This window comes from Accipiter gentilis, chromosome 5, assembly GCF_929443795.1.
Source record: "Accipiter gentilis chromosome 5, bAccGen1.1, whole genome shotgun sequence".
Lineage (NCBI taxonomy): Eukaryota > Metazoa > Chordata > Aves > Accipitriformes > Accipitridae > Astur > Astur gentilis.
Window position 1 is genome coordinate 29,952,607 of NC_064884.1, and position 19,891 is coordinate 29,972,497.

The window sequence follows — 19,891 nt, forward strand, 5'->3', positions numbered from 1 at the left end:
TTGTGTACCACAGAAAGACTTCTACCAGACTTGCCAAAAAGTATTTACAGTAATAACTATCACTCTCCAAGGCCAGGATTTTGTTTACTATCTTTCTTGGTGAAGAACTGATCAACCATCTTTCCACAGGAATCACTGTAATGTCATCAGACATTACAACTCCAGAACAATTACTCTGGCAAGATAGGAGTAACTCCTCCCATGAGCAGAGCAGCACACTGCCTTCACACAGTACATGCACTCTTGGGAGGAAAGCGAAGAGACAACAGACCTTCAGTGTTACCTATTTGTCTCTCTAGATCTGCTGCTTCATCTGGTGTTGCGCGTGGAAGGACACCAGGATCACTGAAACTAGTACGCAGCAGGGTCCCCATCACGAAAAAGAAAAGAATCCCACCAACTGCAGGTATAGCAGGTGTAATCTTCTCCGACAAATACGGGCAACTAGAAAAAGAAAAAAGATTAAACATAATCAGTAACACATAGTGCAACTTGCTCTCAAAAATTGTTTACCATTATAAATGCATATGAAGAATTCACTTCTATCAAGACATTACTTGTCTTGGAACCTTTATTGAAGTTGAAATTTCTGTTTATATGTTCATGACACTTCTGAAATTTCTCATAATCTGTTTAATATAATAAAAGTCCAAATAGCATAATAATGACCTCACTAATATGCAGTACTCATTTACATAAGAAAAAATTTTTATTACAGGATATAAGTTCATCTATTTGTTCATCTACTGCCCAATTACATAAAGTAGATTTGGGGGGGGATAACCTGAAGATATTCAGCAATAAAAAGCAAAGCACAAAACATGATAAGCCACACTGAAAACTGTAATTAAGTCCATAAAACGAATTTATTGTCCATCACAAAGATGGTGTTCAAGAGATTACACCTGTGACACATTCCTTTAATAGCCTTGGTATATATCAGTATTACAACACCACTACTGATTCTCTTTCTTAATCCACTTCTTGTAAATGAGTAAACAAGCTTACCAAGTTACAAAGTAAGACCAGTGCAAATGACAGTGCAACACACCTGAAAACAAATAACCCATGGGGGTCTAGGGCAACATCAACAGCCCTTTACCAGCACAAAAAAAGGCTCTGGTTACCAGATTTACAATATACATGCAGGGCTTAAGACTGGATCATAGTTTTAGCAAATTTTCCTCTATGCTTCACCTGTCATAAAATCAAAATGGACAGAAGCATTGGAATCTAAACAACACACAAATATAAGTATCTCTTTACAGTTGCGCAAAAAGAAGGGATATGAACACTTAGACATTACACAGTATACCATTCCCATTAGAATCATACAATAAGCACTGCAGGATCGTCTGAGAAAATACACAGGCTGAAGACTCTCCTCATAGCTCTTATATTAAATAGAGGTGGGCAAAACACAGAGATGGCTTCATGCATTTCTCATGTCTACACGAGAAGTCAAAAAATAAGCCTAAAACCAACATAAGCCAAAACCCAACAATTTCTAGGCCTAGGGCTTAATCTAAAACTTCCAGGTATCAATCAAGTTCAATTAACATAGTCTTCCCTGTTTTTGCTGACTGCCTTAAATGATGATTCAGACATGCAAGCTTTTGCGCTGCAAGTCAGTTAACCTCACTGGAATGTTAACTCTGAGCAAGTGATGACAATGTCAGCTTCACTGTCCATCACTTCTGCCAACTGGATGGGCAGAGAATGGAACCACTTTTCGTAACAGCTACCATGTACCAAGCATTTATCTCCCCTGCATAATTCTATTAAATGTACTTGGCTGTTTCATCGAATGCCGTGGTTGCACAGACGCAGTGAGTCCAAATGCATTACACGGTGCATCATACCATCACTATGAGTGGAATTCATCTTTTGCCCTACATGAATGTAATATTACAGGTGTAACAAGTTACAAAAGATTAAAAAGACAACTGGGTACAAAAAAAAAGAGGTGAGGAGCAAGAGATACTGTAGTTTCATATGATGAACAGACTGTTTAAATACTAGGAAATGTACTTCAAATGCACACTTTTAGAAAATCTGCTTCAAAGCCCCAGATTTATGAAATCAGTGCTAACTAAAGGAAGCAGCAGCAGGACAGCTGGTAGATATAAGCCTTGCTCCATTCATGTCAGAGAAGTCAGCCAGAACGAACAACCAAAGAGAATCTTTCATACCACATAAATGTCCTACTGCTCAATTTACTTCTTGCCACAAAGGATTACTGAAATCAAACCTGCTGTAATATGCTCAGACAAACAGGCTGCAAAAACATATTTTTAAAAGGATTAGAGGGAACATGTACATTAATGAACACTAAATATAGCACAGTGCTATTATTCTTCTATTGCATTATTCATTACACATACCAAAGAAATTGCAACTGTGATGAAGTCTGTTGACCAAACAAGAGCTGTATGTGTGTGAAAGGTACCATGAGATAATCTCAGGGCAGCACAGTAGGTGCAATACAATTTAGATAGGTACCAATGCAAAACCAGCAATGGTGTCTACCTACACAAATTCTCTGTGATACTAAAAAGCATGAAAATGAGTAGCTCTGTCTTGCTGAACCAAGTCCATCTGCAGTGAAAACAAACAAACAAAAAACCCCAAACATTCTCAAAGCACTGCACGCTCTTCTTCATAGGCAAGTGTAAATTAATCTGCTTTGCCTAAAGGTGTTTCCAGGGTTTAACAACCTGTATTTTATCAACTTTCACTTGGAATTACTGCAGCAATAATGTAGAAAAGACTGAAGATGTAATCTTTAGCAATAATAACCCACTAATGCTCCATCAATTCAGAAATTATTTCAAGCTGAGAAACCAGTCCTTACAGAGATTCAGATAGTAAGCCTAGGCAGGACCATTCAATCCGTCTGACTTACATACAAACAGACCATATAATATTACATAGGCCTGCAGAGAGCTCAATGATATCTATCCAATGATATCTAGGCCCAATTAATGTTTCAAATTCCTGTCAATTAATTTAAAAAAAAAAAAAAATCAGATACCATATAGACCATTTTTTTCTTCATGTCTGTATAAAAAAAGGGAAAAAAATGTCTTCATATCTCCTGCATTATTAAAAAAACCACTACAAGTGGCTTCAAATTAAAAATGCGGATTTCAGCTCAAAATTGTCAATACATCTGTAGAAAAACACTTGCATATTTATATACTTTATATTTGCATGCTTATATAATGAATATATTTGTACTGCTACATTAAGTCAATATTATTTTAAACAATTTGTTTTAGTGTTACTACTTTTAGAATTGCCAAATACTGTACATAGAAAAAGATTATTCCCAATATTTGTTCAAATTCCTTAATTAATTTACTGCAATTAAGTTTGCATCCCTTCAGGCATCAGATTTCCTCAGATATTACAAGAAATATCTTTTCTGGATGGTATGTTCATTGAGTTTTTAAAGTAAACTTTAGCAGGTACTTCCTGACAGCAAATCTCAACTTTCACGCAAAGGGACTCCTCACACAGAGGACTGCCCACCTGCAGCACCTCTTACAATAAAGCAGCACAGAGCTCCAGAACAAATCTCTGTCCTACTGCAGAGCAAAGTGACAAACCTTTTTAAATCAGCACTTGGTAACTACTAGACATGAACTGACATCCTCAGTTTACATTTTAGACACAGTAAAACAATTGGTTTTAATCAGTATCTGTAATGATAGCAAGTACTGACTAGGTCCATCACAGAAAACACATTTTTAGGAAGTATTACTTGGCCACAGATCCCACTAGCAATTGTTATTCTGGAAATAGCTTCTTCAGAGAACGGTGTTTGGATTTGCATACAATAACCAGTAACACAACCTGAAGTTTTGACTTAATTAATAGAGGAGCTTTATGCAAATCAGCCCTGCTTTTTGCTTGGCTTCTCAGCTGCTTTTCTGAAGCATCACGTGAAAGTTTGCATGCATGTAGGAGGGAAATAAAATCTGCTGGACGACTAGTCTGTCACAGCTAGATAAAAATAAAAACACACTAGTATTTAAGTGATAATTATCAAGTATCATCCCTGTAAACAAAGGATGCAGGAGAACAACAAAAGTAATTCTTACCACCCAGCAGCCCTCTTAACTGTGTAACCATGTTCCCTGTGGCTACCAAGATCAGCAAAAAAAATACACATAGTAACTCCACTGAAGAGCACACACTGTTAGAGTCCTCAACTTTCAAGCTCTTTCGTTAGAAAAGAGGAGGAAAGAAAAGAAGCCTCCTTAAGGCCTTTCCTGGAAAGATGAAGGCTTTCCTGAACAGTTCACCGACAATTATTTTTATTCAGTGATGGGGAGATACAATAAATGACAAATCTTTCCAGTAGGGATAATGGATATTTGGAGATGTGGACAGAGGCTAACCCTGTAGTTACAAAAAAACATTTGTAACAAACACAACCACTTACTAAAGAGCACAAAACCCACAGGGATTTATACCTGTGAGAAATTGGAGATCTCGCTTAATATTTGCTAACCTGGCAGTCAGAAAACAATAAAAGTACAGATTTTATGCAAAGATATAGTAGTCATCATACTTAATTACACCAATTAAAAAAAACAATAAAAAACCCCAAAAGACCCCTACAAGCGTGGCTAGCAAGACTGATAATAGGATACTATATGTCAAGCTTTTCATCAACATAAAACCTCTTTGTAGCAGATATATAAAAAAAGTACTCTAGGAAAAGCATAAGTATAGTTGAACCAAGTAACATACAGAAAGAAATTACTGTTCATTTTCCTACATTATCAATTTATGTTTCTGCATGTACCGCCTATTTAATATACCAGTAGCTATTGGTGTGCAGGTGGCGTCCAATGCTAAGAAAGAAGGCTTGCGCTGCAAACCCTGAGTTTGGTTCCACATGTTATAAGTTAACATCTGAATGAAACTGTGCTGCTTTCCCTCAACTAACTCAAAGGTTTTGTTGTTTGTCCTTTCACTCTTTTTTATGGCTCCTCTCAGCTTCCCCTTCCTTTCAACTCCACTGCATCATTGCTACAAGCCACTCAGTCCCAAACTTCTGCCCTTATGCCAAAACAAATCTTCATCAGCTTCGCTTGTGACCTAAGTTAGTTTACTAAAATGTACAAAACCGACACCATTTTGTTGACTTCTCTTTCTGCCTCTTTAACAAATCAAATACATGCTTGGAAAGAAGCACAACAAAAAAAGAGACAGAAGCACACACAAAAACTAGAGCGAGAGGGAACATGGGACAGATGGAGGAGACGTCCATTTCAGCAACTGTCAGTAAGGTTTTCATTCAGACCACTGCCTCTTGTGAAACCACATTCTAACCTTGACCTGCTTCATTTTAAAGACAGCAACAGAATACCCATATAGGTAGATTAAAGGCAAATCAAGACTCTGGGCTAGAAGAACAAAAATGGCTTATAATTTACTTTTCAAATGACAAGTTACCAGTTTAAAGAAAGCAGCCAAAGACATGCACGCAGACCACAACACAGACAGTGGAAGATGCAAGGATGGGCAAAACATGAGGGCACAGGAAGAACCGTGGAGGCTGCTGGCTGACAAAGATAGTAGGATAAATGGGACAAAGAAAAATGATCAGAGTGAAACAATTTCACTGTTGTATGGTTTGGAGGGTTGCCTCTTTTTACTTGTTTTCTAACAGAATCTCAACTAGAAAACACTACATTTCATACTGCTATTAAGAAAAGTGTTGGCGGAGTATAAGGAGGTATAAAAAGAATCACAGAAGCACTTCTAAAGACTGCACTGTGGATTGTCACATACAATGCAGGCTTCAACCTGCTACAGATGACTTCGAAGGTACTGCACCTATGATATTAAAACAGTTTTAACACACTCAGAGCTGTAAGAAGAATGGTATAAAATTTTCCCATTGTATAGCCATAGCTACAGCAGAAAACAATGCCACAGAAAAGAATACATACTTAATTTAAAGGCTAGAAGAAAAATAAGATCAAAGAATGTTTGAATGTATCAGTTATTCAGTCAGTACTTTCCACCTCCACCCCCACCACCAAATCCCAGCATCCTACAACTACCTCTTTGAAAGGACCTTATTTTAAAGGTAAGTTGAAGAAACCTCATAACTAAAAGACCTAAAGAAAGGTCTGACACAAGAAAAAAATTATAATAGGAAACAACTTGCAGTGCATCAACCAGTTAATGGTTAATTCTTCACAAGCATGCTGTTGGCACACAAAAAATGTGATGTAATTTGAGTATAGATTAGTCCAAGTAATGTTACATGAATGCCTAATAGGATCAGCTAGGGAAGTTCTGCATTAGTTTCCTACATCTGCCTGATTCTTTTGTACAGCCTTTAAAATTCCTATTAAAATTTTCAAGAGATATTAAGGAAACCACAGACTAATTTCAATAGGATTTGAAATTTGCTTTTAAAAAAAGTGTTTATTTTGTTATTCTTTTTTGTGGTTTGAATTATTTTTTAAAATCATACACTCTCTCATTTCAGAATGGTCAATCAGTTTGGATAACTTATTTGCTAAAATAGAAGACAAAAAACACTGTTCTAATACTTGCTTCATTTCACATCCAGGAAATTCGGCATGCTGCAAACATGAGAAGACTATGGAAAACACAACAGCTAACACATAAAAGGCAGAATGACAGTGGGAAGGGAAGAAACAGGCAGAATATTACCCCCTCCTCAATGTAGTAATCTAAAATACTATACCCTAATCATAAATGCAGATTTATGGGATGGTTTCAGACAAGAAGCCTTTAACCTTGCTTGAATGTTTTACTAGTTTATTCTATATTTTATGGTACTAGAGACATATTGGTTTTTTTCTGTTATATTTGTTACATTGCTTGGGTGTAACTCCACTTAAAATTAATTCTAATTAAAAATAATTTTTAAGTGGAAACACATACAGAATAATAGTAATTATATTGTGTACGTAAGTGTCCCAACCTCTACCAGCCCTTAGAAATTATTACATAAACCAAAGAAGATTAATATGATGAAATCACACAGATTACAGAACAGCATGATCCTTAAACCTAATAAATTAAGTACTCAGAAGTTCTCTCAAACCTAGTACAAAATAAAATTAGCTTAATGTTACCCTGAAAAGCAAAAGCTCAACAACTGTTCTTAAAAGTTTCATGTGAAAACCCGACCCAGTTTGGTCTTTAAAGACGATGTCAAAACACATGAGCAATTACCAAGAATGAAAGACTGCAGGGACCTCTCTCTCCCCTGCTCAAACCAGCAAGTGTTCAGTAGAACTCCTTGCAGTACTGGCTTCATTAAATTGTAGCACATTACCATTGAAATCAGATTTGCACTGGCTGGATTTGGATGTAGGAGTTTAGATGAAGCCAAGCCAGCAGTGTTGATTATGAAACTATATAGGATAACCACAAACTCCCTTCTACAAGTAAAGATCTTAAGGGTTTAATGCAGCAGATAGGCAACAATCAAAGTAATAGCCTTGCGTGACCTCCCAATTTTTATTGCTGCATGAATTAACTCTAACAATACACTGTCAAACTTCAAAGCTGGGATAGATAAAATGCATAATGCAAAACCAACCTGTCTGCAAAACAGATGTGGTTACTGAAGCTCCTACAAGGGCATCTAAATATTGCTTTGTTACACAGAGAAGTAACTTCTTTGTTTTACAAAACAGTTTCTAAAATTTTGATTGCGTCAACTGTTGGCCAGAAATTTCCAAGCAAGTTAGTAAGGAAATGGGGAATATCTAGTGAACTATACATCAAGAGCCTGAGCCTTGCCAAATAATCAGTTTCTGTATGAAAGGCCAACACAAGTATGACATATCTTCAAAAGACAAACTCAGAAAAGGGAATGGCTTCCAACCACGCAGCAAATCAAAGTCTTGCTTTATTGCAATTTCTGTTCACTGACTAATTACTTACTTGAAAAGCTAAAAATATATTTGTACTGTAATTCTCTGGTTTTGCATACAGTGCAAGGTCTGGTTTCCATAGTAAAAGACTATTGATTAATGAATTCCACTAAACGCACAAACTCACTATTTCTCTTAAACAGCTCATATAGAACACTTTCTTTCCTGTTATGCTTCATATTACTTCCTTATTATTTCTTATCATTTCCTGTTATGTGATTTTATAACTAAACCATCAAGTTAATCCCAAGTACTTATGAACAGAAATGAAGACCGGGACAAAAAAGCGGAAATGCCTTATACCACAACAAAGTCCCTGAAGGAGTACAAGCTTCTAGGTGATTTTCCACAGGATTCTCTGGAAATTGAAACGTATACAAGTAAGCTGCTGCCAGAGAGTGGACTCTGAGCTTTCAATGAGCAGTATTTTGTGTTGATGCTGCACAATTCATAAGGTCTAAAGGCTATATGTAAAGCCTAGCTCCTGCTAAAGGGCAAAGGCCTGCCAATGCAATCCCTACCACTTGCTGGCCACACTCTACTATCACTTTCCTTGTATAAGCACAAGTGAGCTGGCTACCACCGAGTTATAAATGGAGGAATTGCTCTCAATCTGTTCCCTTTTCTGAAAAACACATTCATTTTCTGTTTGATCAGCTTCCCGAACAACTTCACTCACTGTATGATGTAATGAGTGCCAGTGAACAGGTAGGAACACACAGAGGGCAGGACCAAGTTGAACTGTCATTTCCAGAGGCATTCAACGGCTATGTGGACTTAGCCATAAAATGAAAACCCACCCATAGTTATAACAGCTTAAGAATAACAGATCCAGTGCCTTATAGGGATTTTTTTTTTTTACTGTGTCTTTCTCCCTCCACAATTCTCCATATTGCAAGTCTTTTGCATAAAACACACAGATTAACTTTAATGTAAAATACAGGGGAAAAATATTAAAACCTTAACTTCTCAGTGGAACTCACTACAATACAAGCCTTTGCTCTTTCATTGAAAAACAGAGCTGAGCTTCACAGATACAGCACTTCCTGGGGCTCCTTTACTTATAAAGAAGTGGAGAACTGATGATCCTGCCCACACTACATATCAAAAGTGTACATCACATTGTTATAAATAAAGCACCTGGGAACATAAAGCAAGGAGGAGCATAAAAGCAAGCGAGTTTAACCTCCTCTTCCCCAAAAGAAGCAGGGCTGAGCAGTAGCAATTCAGCGACTTCAGCATCCTTCTCAAAGACCTGAGAGGCCTGTTAGTAGGAACTTCACAAGCGTGGGTCTCCACAACCGTTGGGAGAGCTTTACCTGAGGTGGCATCCTTTGTTTTTTCCTACTGCCTCCTCACAGTATCACAGGAATTCTCTTATCCCAGACCAAGCATTCAGTGGACAGACAGACTGGCATACCGCAGGCTACTTCAGATCAAAAAAACCCCAGCAACTAATTGGCACACATCATGCCAAATCAGTGCCAACTCTCCATATCTAAAAGTGAGTCAGTTTAAATATAAACAAATTGCAAGACCAGCTCGAGGCAAATCTTTTATTTCATGGAAAAAAATAAAGCACACAGTGCTTTAGACAGAAAGCATTACCACTACAAATATTCTGGTTGGCAATGTAATTTAAACAACCAGGAATAGCCTTTTACTGTTTTGTATTAGAACTGAGATTTGGGTGCAAGTCATACAAGCCCAGGCATTAAAAGTTTAAGAAATACCCTAACATTGAAAAATTGCTTCTGAATCACCAGAGTTAGCAATGTCATAGCATTTAATTATCTTCAGGGATATGTGCAGAAAAGATTGCACTGTTTGAATATTTTAAATACTTTTGTCTGAATTTTTGGGTTTTGTTTTTTTTTGGAAGAATCTAAAATGCTCTGTATACACTTTTATATTAAATACTTATCAAACCTAGATAAGCACATTCAAATTGAAAATCAGTGGCTATATTGTATTATGCTTTTCTCTGTAGTTGCACAAATATATCAAACAGGCACTTTCCGCTCAAGAAAGGCCACTGACTGAAATTATTAATTCCATATTCCCTTTCTTAACATCTGTATAATTCAAGAAAAGTTATTTCTACCATACATCAATTCTATGATTTAAATAACGTTTTTAAATAAGGGAAACAAATTCCAGCATATTTTCTCTTAAGCCAACTACATCAAGAAATATCTATTACAGAAAAATACAATTAAAGGAAATTATAAAAGAAATAAAAATTAAAACCTAAGGATGAAAATCATCCATATCAATGGTTAAAAGTTGAGAGTATCACAGAAGGTTCTGTAGCAAGCTCAACAGCAAAAAAATTTCCACATTTAAGAAAATTATCTTCTTCACAGAAATGTCAGTCACTTAAGAACCACAGTTACTTTACAGTTAGCAGCTATACAGTAACTAAATATTTTGACTGCTAATGTATAAACAAGACATGAATGGAAGATGAACAAAGAAGAAATGCCCAGTTTTTACATTGTTCCTTAAAAATATTTTATTTAAAATTCCCACTTAGTTTTAAATTTTTTTCATATGCAAATTTCGCTTTCTACTATTTCATTAAAATTTTCAAGCCTTTTCCCAGTTGAGTTGCTGCTGCAGTTTTGTTCACTAATTACCACAAACCCCAAATCTTAATGTAAATTGAACATTTACATTTCAAGATTTCAGGTAGGGGAGAATAACAAACACTGGGTATTACTGTTACCCTTTTTCAAAAGTGTAATTTACTTCTTCAATGCAACATCTGCCTCTTTTTGTCAGACTGCCAAAAGCTTTTTAAAAAGAAGTGTCACAAGAAGGTGAAGCAAAGCAAGAAAGGTCTTTATTACATCCATTACAACTGTAAATTTCAAACTTTTTTCTTCTAACATTTTAATTATGCAACCTGTTATCGCCTATATAATACAATTCCAAGTCCCTCTGAAAAAGCATTTCTTTTGCCACTATTTATACGGGCACCTAGTAGATGATTTTGCAAGTGGAATAACATGATCTCTCTCCCTAAGGCAAGCCAGCTGTGAAAATCAGAGCAAAGCTCAGTTACTTCATTGTTCCCAGAATATACTCTAAGGAATTGCAACACAAGACTTGCTCTCCTTCTTTCCACTGTCAAACATGTTCTGCTGTCCTCCTCCCAGTTTCAGATGCTGACACGTAAACAGTTCTCCCAGACACACTCAACCATGCAAATACTGCTCCAACTGTTGGTCTGCACTTTGGCACTTTTGCACAAACAGGAAACTAGCAGCTAGTTAAATAGAAATGGAAATCTTTTGAATACACAAAACAATTGCACAGAAGCTAAAATAAAACCAGGATTGCAGCAGCAAACAAAACACCACTGTGGGACCACTGTCTTACAAAAAAAAAAAACCCAAACAACTGGCTGTATAAAACGGCATTACATGCTACATCCTGTATCTCCATAGTGCGCCATCTCCAAACGTAAATTGGTGATGTTTAACCTGTTTCACCGAGTCCTTCAAGCACCAATATCACAAGCCCCACCATTTGCCCTAGTGTTTTGTCTTTAACCAGGTCTGCTGCTGGCTTTGGCCAGTCCCTCCCCAGTTCCACAGGCTCTCTCCTGGCTGGACTCTGATCACCAGGGAACAGAGGCTGCCCAAGCCCTTCAGCCAGCTCCAAATGCACGTGCTCCTGGTGCTACAGGACCAGAGGGGAGCTGCAGCCTTTACAACACCCCACCAGTGTGCTGATTTATCTGCAACTGAACTTGAAGAGAAGCTGCTACCCTGGACTAATCAGCAGATTTACACACGGCAACAGGAACAGACCCTAATCAGGAGGAAGATACAGCGTTTGGTAATTCTGCAGCCTTTGCTCTTTTCTTCTAGCCTGTCCTCTGATTAAGTCCATTCTCTATGGAAAAGCTTGCCTTTCAGGTTTGCAGATCGTACTACATTCAAAGAGGTGAGCTACATGTAACTATAAGAAGTGTGCTGGTTATGTTACTTCAAATAGTTGCGTTAAATGAAACGATAAGTGCCCAGCATGTTCCTGCTCCTTTCTTTCTGTGCCCTTACAAACATGACAACAAAGTTCAGGAGATATCAAGTATGGGGCTTCATTTTTCAATAGCTTTCTTATGTAAAGGTGCAATGTAGCGGGAATTTATAGCATTTTCTGCCTACATGTGTTCAGAAAGGAGACACCTTGGTGCATCTTGCTCTAGTTATAAACATTAAGCTAATGCCCATAATGAATAAGTAAAAAAGCAAAGTGTATGAAAGACACATGCAACACTGCAGCAGAGTAAGTAATTTCTCTTTACAAATAAAAGACAGACCAGAAGCACAAGATTCTGTTTCTTCACAGGTATAGAAAAATCCTTTTCATCTCAAAGCATAGGAGACTACTCTGCTTTACAATTAAGTATAGAATTCTTTATTGTCTGAAGGAAAAAAAAAAGCAAAGTAGAACGGACAGTCAATAAAGCAATCTTAAAATACAGCTGTAAATCTGATTTCAGGTCCATTGAACTTTACATTATGAGCTTAATGACATTATGTGCACTTATTCCTCCAACAGCAATTATTTTGTCCTCTTACACTCCAAAAAACCCCTTCATTTTCACATCCATTAAACAATAACTTATTACCTAGTGTTTCATTAGCCTGAAGAAGATCAAACCCTCAAAGTTTCACTGGTATGAAGAACACACCAAATAATTTACCATATCACTGTGAATAAGTTCACAAATTGAAGTCCAGAAGTACTGCCAGGGAACTGAACTTCTTGATGAACTGAATACTCAAGTCATGCTTGTTTATTTTTTAAAGACCTTCTTAAAGTAATAAACCAAATTATTCTCACTACTGGACCACTTCCATTCTTTTCTCATATTTGACACTTTGTCAGATACATTCCCATTCTGTCTGTAAAAATAAAGCTTCCCACTAGCAAACAGAAGATTCTAGTAAGATTTTGCTGAAAGGATGAAAAACGGATTGAAGACTACACAGCTTATAACAGACATGATCCTAACCCACAGTCTGTAATCTAGAGAGAAATCCACATTTCAAATGGATGTTAATTAAAATTCTAAACATTGCATTTTGTCCTGGATTGCAAAACAACATTAATATCCTCTATGTCCCAAATACATATTAACCAGCTGTTAAATTGTTTAAGACATGCAGAAAATACTGGGGCTGGAGAGGAATAGAAGCAAATATGCAAGAGTACAGAGTGCAGTTTTTCTATTCAGAAAAACTACAAACCTCAAAATAGCAAGCAGCATGGCAAATGCCAAGTTGTTAGTGTAACTGCATCCATTCCCCAAAAAGATTTTTAATGCAACTAACTTTGAATTAAAATTCATAGCTATGAATGCATATGAGCCCTGTTATTGGTGTCCAACTCCTCACAGATGCTGAGAAATACTAAGATACGAGCTCTCTGCAATTTTTCAGTCTATTAGAACAGTGAACAGCCATTAAAATGTAACAGTCCGCATCTGCCAACCACAAGTTCCAGGCTTGTGCTTTAGGCTCGTGCACTGTGCAGAGGGTATTATCAACTCACTGTGAAGATCCTCAGGACAGCACAAATCTCCCTCTTTGAATGTGAACACACTCTGCTGTTTCTCAACAGCAGTGATAATTATTCATAGTATCCTAAGCTGTATTTTGATCTGTAACCTAAAAAAATGTAAATGCTTGTTCTCCAAGCCTGTCCTACACTAGGATAAGGTCCCAGAAAAAAACCCAGCATTTAGGATCATGATCAGCACCGACTGTAATAGGACCTAGGTACCAATATAAATCTAATCTGTGAGAGGGTTTTATTAATTTATTCTCTATTAACCCCTTCTCTCCCTTTTCTGGAAACATACATACATACACATGACAAAAATAATTAAAACACCCATTGGAATGAATCCACAATTTGGTGTTCCAAAACTTGTAATATCTAGCTAGATATTAAGAGAAACAAAAGGGAAGACCTTATACAATGGAGGCCTATAAGCTGTATGATCTATGTTCCTACTGTTAGCTTTTAAGCAGGAGTTTCCTTGAAGCCCAGTCCCTATTGTCACAGTCAAGAACATCAGTGCATGAAGAATAATATTCACAGGAAAGCGTGTTAGTGACAGCTATATTAAAAACTACAACAGAGCAATAAACGAAGCAATTTTAAAATAGAAGAGTCAAAAGTGACAAAAATTGTTGAGGTTTTTAAGAAGGAAAATTGAACAGCAAATACTTTATTATTTTATTTTTACTATTTTTCTTCACTGACTACTCAATGTTCAAAGCAAAGGATTTAAGTTCTTTCCTTTGTTTTTCCTTACTGTTCTCCTTGAAAAGCTGGCACACTGCTCATCAAAAACCTCTCAAGGTGCTTCTCACATGGTACTGAAGAGCTAAGTTAAACCTTAAATCTATAAACACAATTTAAAGATTTGTAACTTGAAGGAGTATTTCTACTTCACTAAAGGCTAAAGTGAAAAAAAGAAATCTCCATGATAAGGAAGTCAACAAGCGTAAGTTAAGTGTAAAGAAAGGCCCTGGCAGCATTACTGGCCAAGGGTGGCCTATTACAGTCAAACTGGTACAATAAAGCATCTACATTACCAAAAAAAAGTATTGAAAATATTCTGAAAATACATGGCTTAAAACCCCCAGTTGTTAATGTGCTACATTGCAACCCTACATTGCAATCATCTCTATTTTGTATATGACATTATACTACTCATGCTAAAATTAGCTAAAACTATGTATTCTTTCAAAACAACAAAGCAACATTCCTTATTTTTTGACCTACTCTGCACTCAGATGCTTGTAGCTTAGCCAACCCTCTGCAGCTGCTTCAACATTATGCCAATGCCTCCACTTCCTCAGCCTTTCTATGCTTAGGAAAGAATCTCTGGAGACCTAAAGAATATTGCACAAACAATACCGTGTCCTCCAACTGTTGCTAAATACAATATCCATCTTTGCTTCTTTTGTCTCTCTTGAAGGACAGTGAACGTGTGCTTTGGACTTCATTTTTAGTTGATGAAATAATATTTTATTTTCTCTCAAAAAGGGGATGGATTACCTAAGAGAAGCCCTTTACAACAGAGGTCAGAAACAGTTCAGTGGACAGGATAGGACAGGAGACCAGGAATTGGTAAAGTCGTCTTCCTGGAACAGCCAGGAATCTGTTGTGTGACCTTGAGCAAAGGCAATTCACCTCTCCATTATCCCTCTGCTTTTTTGGACGTATACCTATCCAGGACACAAGCACGACAGAAAAATTATGTGCCAAACTCTGTAGGACTATAAAAATCCCCCCCGGTTATTTATTTTTATTGGGGTTTTTTGCTGCTAATAAACACTGATGATGGTCTTGGACTCTACTGTATAAAAACACTGTCTAAGCAGCAAGCAAATCAGCTGGAATCTCTAGGCAATACTGAAATACAAATAATTACTAACAGGATACACAGCTTGGCTTACACACTACAATAGAAAAAAAAAAGGAAGATGACAAAATAGTAAACCTATATGTTACTATGCCGATTATTAGTTCTCATTAAAAAAAATACTGCAGTTACAAGAAATTAAGAAAATATACAGAACCAGAAGTGTTCCAGCCTCTCCTAAAGAGACAGGGTGTTTGTCCTTTATAAATTTAAATCTTCTTTTATAAAATGATACCATTCGGGTTTAGACAAGAACTTAACTAGTTTTCAAAAACATTTAATAGGAACCTGATGTTGACAGTTATGTTAGCAATAGTTTCTTTCCAAATATAGTCAGCGCATGTCTGTCCAACTTTTTAGACAATAACTTTGAGGAAATTACTTCGAAGTTCTGGGGCGGGGGGGGACGTTTCTTGAGATTACAGCAAAAAGAAGAATTCAGGTAAGTGAATGATATTGAGAAACATGCATGTTCCAAGAAAGTATCGTCATTTTAAAAAAGCCCTAGATTTTCAGAATTACAATATCTGACCCTTGAGACAATCAGATATTAACTGTTTGCCACTGTGAAGAGTAACAGTAGTCCGTACAGACCAAAGTCATTTCCTCCACCAACATGCTGAGAGCGAGTAACTTTTTGTTGATGGTGCCAACTGAAGCTCCTCTTCCTCTCAGCCAGTCCAGTCATTTCCACCCCTGCCTTGTGCTGACACAAAATTTCCGGGCAATGAGGAAACAGACCAGACTGATGCCCTCCCCAGGAAAAAAGGAAGAACAGAAAATGTGCTAGAGTGAGAAGTAAGATGATTGGTTGTTTTTAAAATTGCTGGTTTTCATTGTTTAGATTTGTCTGTCTCTTTATTTTAGACTGTTAATAAATAGTCAGTCACCAGCCTTCAAATATCTGAAATCACGTTCAATTAAACTGTAAACACAGCTACAACAGAGAAAAACATAAAAATATTTTTGGGGAAAATCAGACACCTCCATTTAATTTGAGGCACACCATAGGACTAACTCCAGCCTGACAATATAGTAAGTATATTACATTATAAGTTACATCTGTAATCCCAGGAGTATTCTACATAAACACTGTACCTGCAAAAAAAAATAAATCAATCTAATAACAAGCTTTAAAGGAAAGCAACAGACCTTTCTAGATAATATGAATAGGCATTATTAAGCAATAGTTGCTGCACTTTATAATCAGGATGACTGATTAAGGAAACAATCCAAAGCACTTAGAAATACCTAACCCTTAGAATGTTTTACTCTTGAACTCCACAGAATTTTACAGACAAAACTTTTTCAAATAGAAGCCCCAATTCCACTCAGGTTCTTCAAAACATAATTATTCAAGTTAGGTCAGGTCATCTGCAGAGATGTGAACTACATTGATAAAGCAAATTTTACCATTAACATCATAACAAAACAAGGGAAATCTTGCTTTGCTCCTTACTTTCTTTTGTTGTTGATTTTATTATATAGAAGTCCTCTGATTCCTAGATAATGAAAAAAATGTTGGTGTTATATGGAAGTTGTTGCTACTTAATATAAAATCAGTTTACTCTGCAATTTTCTCCTGTGTCAAGCAAAAATATTTGCTGCATGATGAGTTTACTGAGTAGAACTGAAACCTTCTTGGGACAGAATGACAGTTAAAATTGTTGGAATTAATACATACTCTGCATATTACAGTATATTATTATTGCTAATACTTCAATAACTAGACAATTTCTAGGCTTAAGTAAATTACAAAATAATCCTATGATTCCATGGTTAAAAATTCCCTACCTTGTCAAACTTCCTTTATTTTTTGCTTTCTTTAAATCTTGAATACAGACATCAGGCATTTTGTACCTTCTATTTGCAAGAAAAGCACACCTCCAAGTCAGTCTCTCTGGCATTTACTATTAGAAATCTTTACTTAAGAAACTGGACAAATCTGTATTTGTTCCCAATGCCTGTATCAGTTGATCAAATCAACTCCAGCAAGCACAGAATAAATCACATGATCCTAATTCAAAAGCCGAATGTTCAGTGTCATGTTTAAGATGACACAAACACCTCTAAATTGGAAAAGGATTAACACTGCAGCACTGGAGGAGGACTACAAATGGAGTAAGTAGTGAAGCTTACTGATCATCTGAGCTGGGAAGCACCAAAATGCCTTCCCCCAAAACCAACTGTTGGATAATAGCTTTCCTTAGTTCACAGCCCTTTCCTGTGAACAGGTCAATCCCCATGGCCAGTGCCCAAGAGTCCTGAGTGTTGCCATTCTACCTCCCATGCATGTCAGTCATGAGACATGGATAGCAGCCGTAACAACAGTGCCTTGTGTTCAGGGTGAAATGCATCTTTTAGAAGACAGCAACAATACAGCTGTCCAGGGAAGCATCCTGATAATCAATTCTTACAAATAAAAATGTAAACTTTTTTTCTTCCTAGTTAGGCAACAAGCCTCTCTCAGCACTTCAGTGCTCCAACACTGCAGACTCCAGCCAGGGGACCATTCCCTTTGCTCAACAGAGGAACAACTACAGAGACTACTACACCTGAGAGGCCCTTTATACAGGGGAATGTTGTAACTCAGCAGTTTTAATTATCTCAATCTGGCAGGAAAGAACTATATCCCAGTGTTATAAACCTATAATGAAGAGAGAAAAATCATTTTGGGGGGGTAAGGCACTTTCAATGCAGCACTGAATGCTTCATTTTTGTTCCTTTCAGCACTGCTTCTTTCTCCAACAAAAGCAAATTCTGAGTGACAGAAAAGTACATTTCCCTCTCTGCCCTGCAGCTCACTCCGTGACTGTGCAATCAATAGCAAAGTCTGAAATGGGGAGGGGAAGGGGGAAGAAAAAGAAAAAAAAAGTGCAGTGAATGATGAATGCCATACAAAAATGTATGTCCTTGTATGGCCCCAAGCTTCAAAACAAGGAAAGCAAGATCCCTGAAGAAATGCAAACATTCAAGAGACAGACAATCCTTTGTTACCAAGATTCTTCTTTTCTGTTAGGTATCCCTGGCAACTACCTGCACACTACCACTACCACTACCATTTTATTAAGTGACATGATACTGAGTAAATTGGATCAACACAATGAAAATGACCAGCAAGTGCCATCTTCTTGATAAAGTCTACAAAAATATGCTTCTTAAAAAAAAGTATATTCAGATTATGACTCTTATATGTTATACAGGTGACACTCAGACTAGCTTTTAAATTATTTCAACTTTAGTAACAATTCTTCTGGAGCTCATTTTACCCTTGGTCTAACAATGCAGAATGGAAAGACACTGTCAACTGCACTTTGGATTTTGATCATGCCTCATTCGCACTCAGAGTTGCATCATCTTAATTAAAGGCAGAATTTTAAGCAAGTTGAAGTGGCTTTATACCCTATAGGTAAATCACACAATCCACTTAGGCTAATTTATGTGTAATTCTGCAGACCAAAGCAAAAATGTCTGAGTGCACCATTAGGTAGAAAATATGGAAACTCCCTGTGTGTACAAGCTTAAACTTAAATCTGTTTTCACATGAAGTCAGTACCCTGGAAAATCTTGAATCCTTGGAATCTAAGAGAGTCATAGCGGAGTTTTGGTTTCCGCACCCAAGCGAAGTTGGGGATACACAAACACAGCAGAGAATTAAAGAATTCTCCAGCTATAAGGACAGCAGAGGGTCTGATATGGATGGGAGCTGTAGTCACTGCAGTAGTTCATGAAAGAACTGAAGCTGAACTGGCTCTTTCAGGAGAGGTTAGATAGCACAACAGACATTTGCACTTGAATATATGAAGCCTGGAAGACACAATGTGAAAAATTAGAAATACTGGTTCAAGACATTAAATTCAGTATGTTAAAAAAGACTGCAGAAAAAGATAATGGAATATCCACATCAAATCTTAAGAGTAGATGGTATTCAGTAAAGTAAAACAGAAGTAAAGCCAGTTGGATACTGAAGTGCATTAGTAACATCTTGCCAATTAGAAATACAGATTCCTTAGATAACGGAGAATTGGCTTTGCTCAGAGTCATTTAGGGAAATGATAGTTTAAAAAGGTTGTATTTACAGTACTACTAAGGGTTTGCAATAATTGGGCTGGGAGATGAACAAACATTAATGGAACAAAAATTTCATCATCTTGGAAAGACTATCTTCACAATCCAAACACCAAAAATCCAACAGTAGCTTAGAGACAAAGACTTCTTCAATCAAAAAGCACTGCTCTAGGAAGCAATGCTAATTAAAATCTGGTTTTGGATAGTAGGAAGGAATTTACAGATGAACAGGTCATAGAAAATAAACTGATAATAAAGTGATTCAGCTTTTTAAATACTGAAGTTAGATGAAAGGATAAAACAGTCAGTAAATAGGTATTTCTCCACCCCTTCCCCCCCGACAAAGACAGCAGAACTGGAGAACATAAGAACCTGGATCTGAAGGAGGCTTTGTCATTTCTTAAGTCAAAAAAGCACAAAAACTATCCCG

The 19,891-nt window shown here is 36.9% G+C and overlaps 1 protein-coding gene across 5 annotated transcripts in view; it reads right to left on the reverse strand.

Moving 5' to 3' along the window:
• Window positions 1–19,891, reverse strand: part of ZDHHC14 (zinc finger DHHC-type palmitoyltransferase 14) — a 113,215-nt gene that overhangs the window by 51,247 nt on the left and 42,077 nt on the right. For 3 of the 5 annotated variants that reach the window (XM_049801074.1, XM_049801072.1, XM_049801070.1), the window contains exon 2: window positions 272–444. In XM_049801074.1, coding sequence (XP_049657031.1) covers window positions 272–444 — 173 coding nt within the window. The remainder of the gene's footprint in view (window positions 1–271; window positions 445–19,891) is intronic. The other 2 variants (XM_049801073.1, XM_049801071.1) reach the window with 1 other exon arrangement.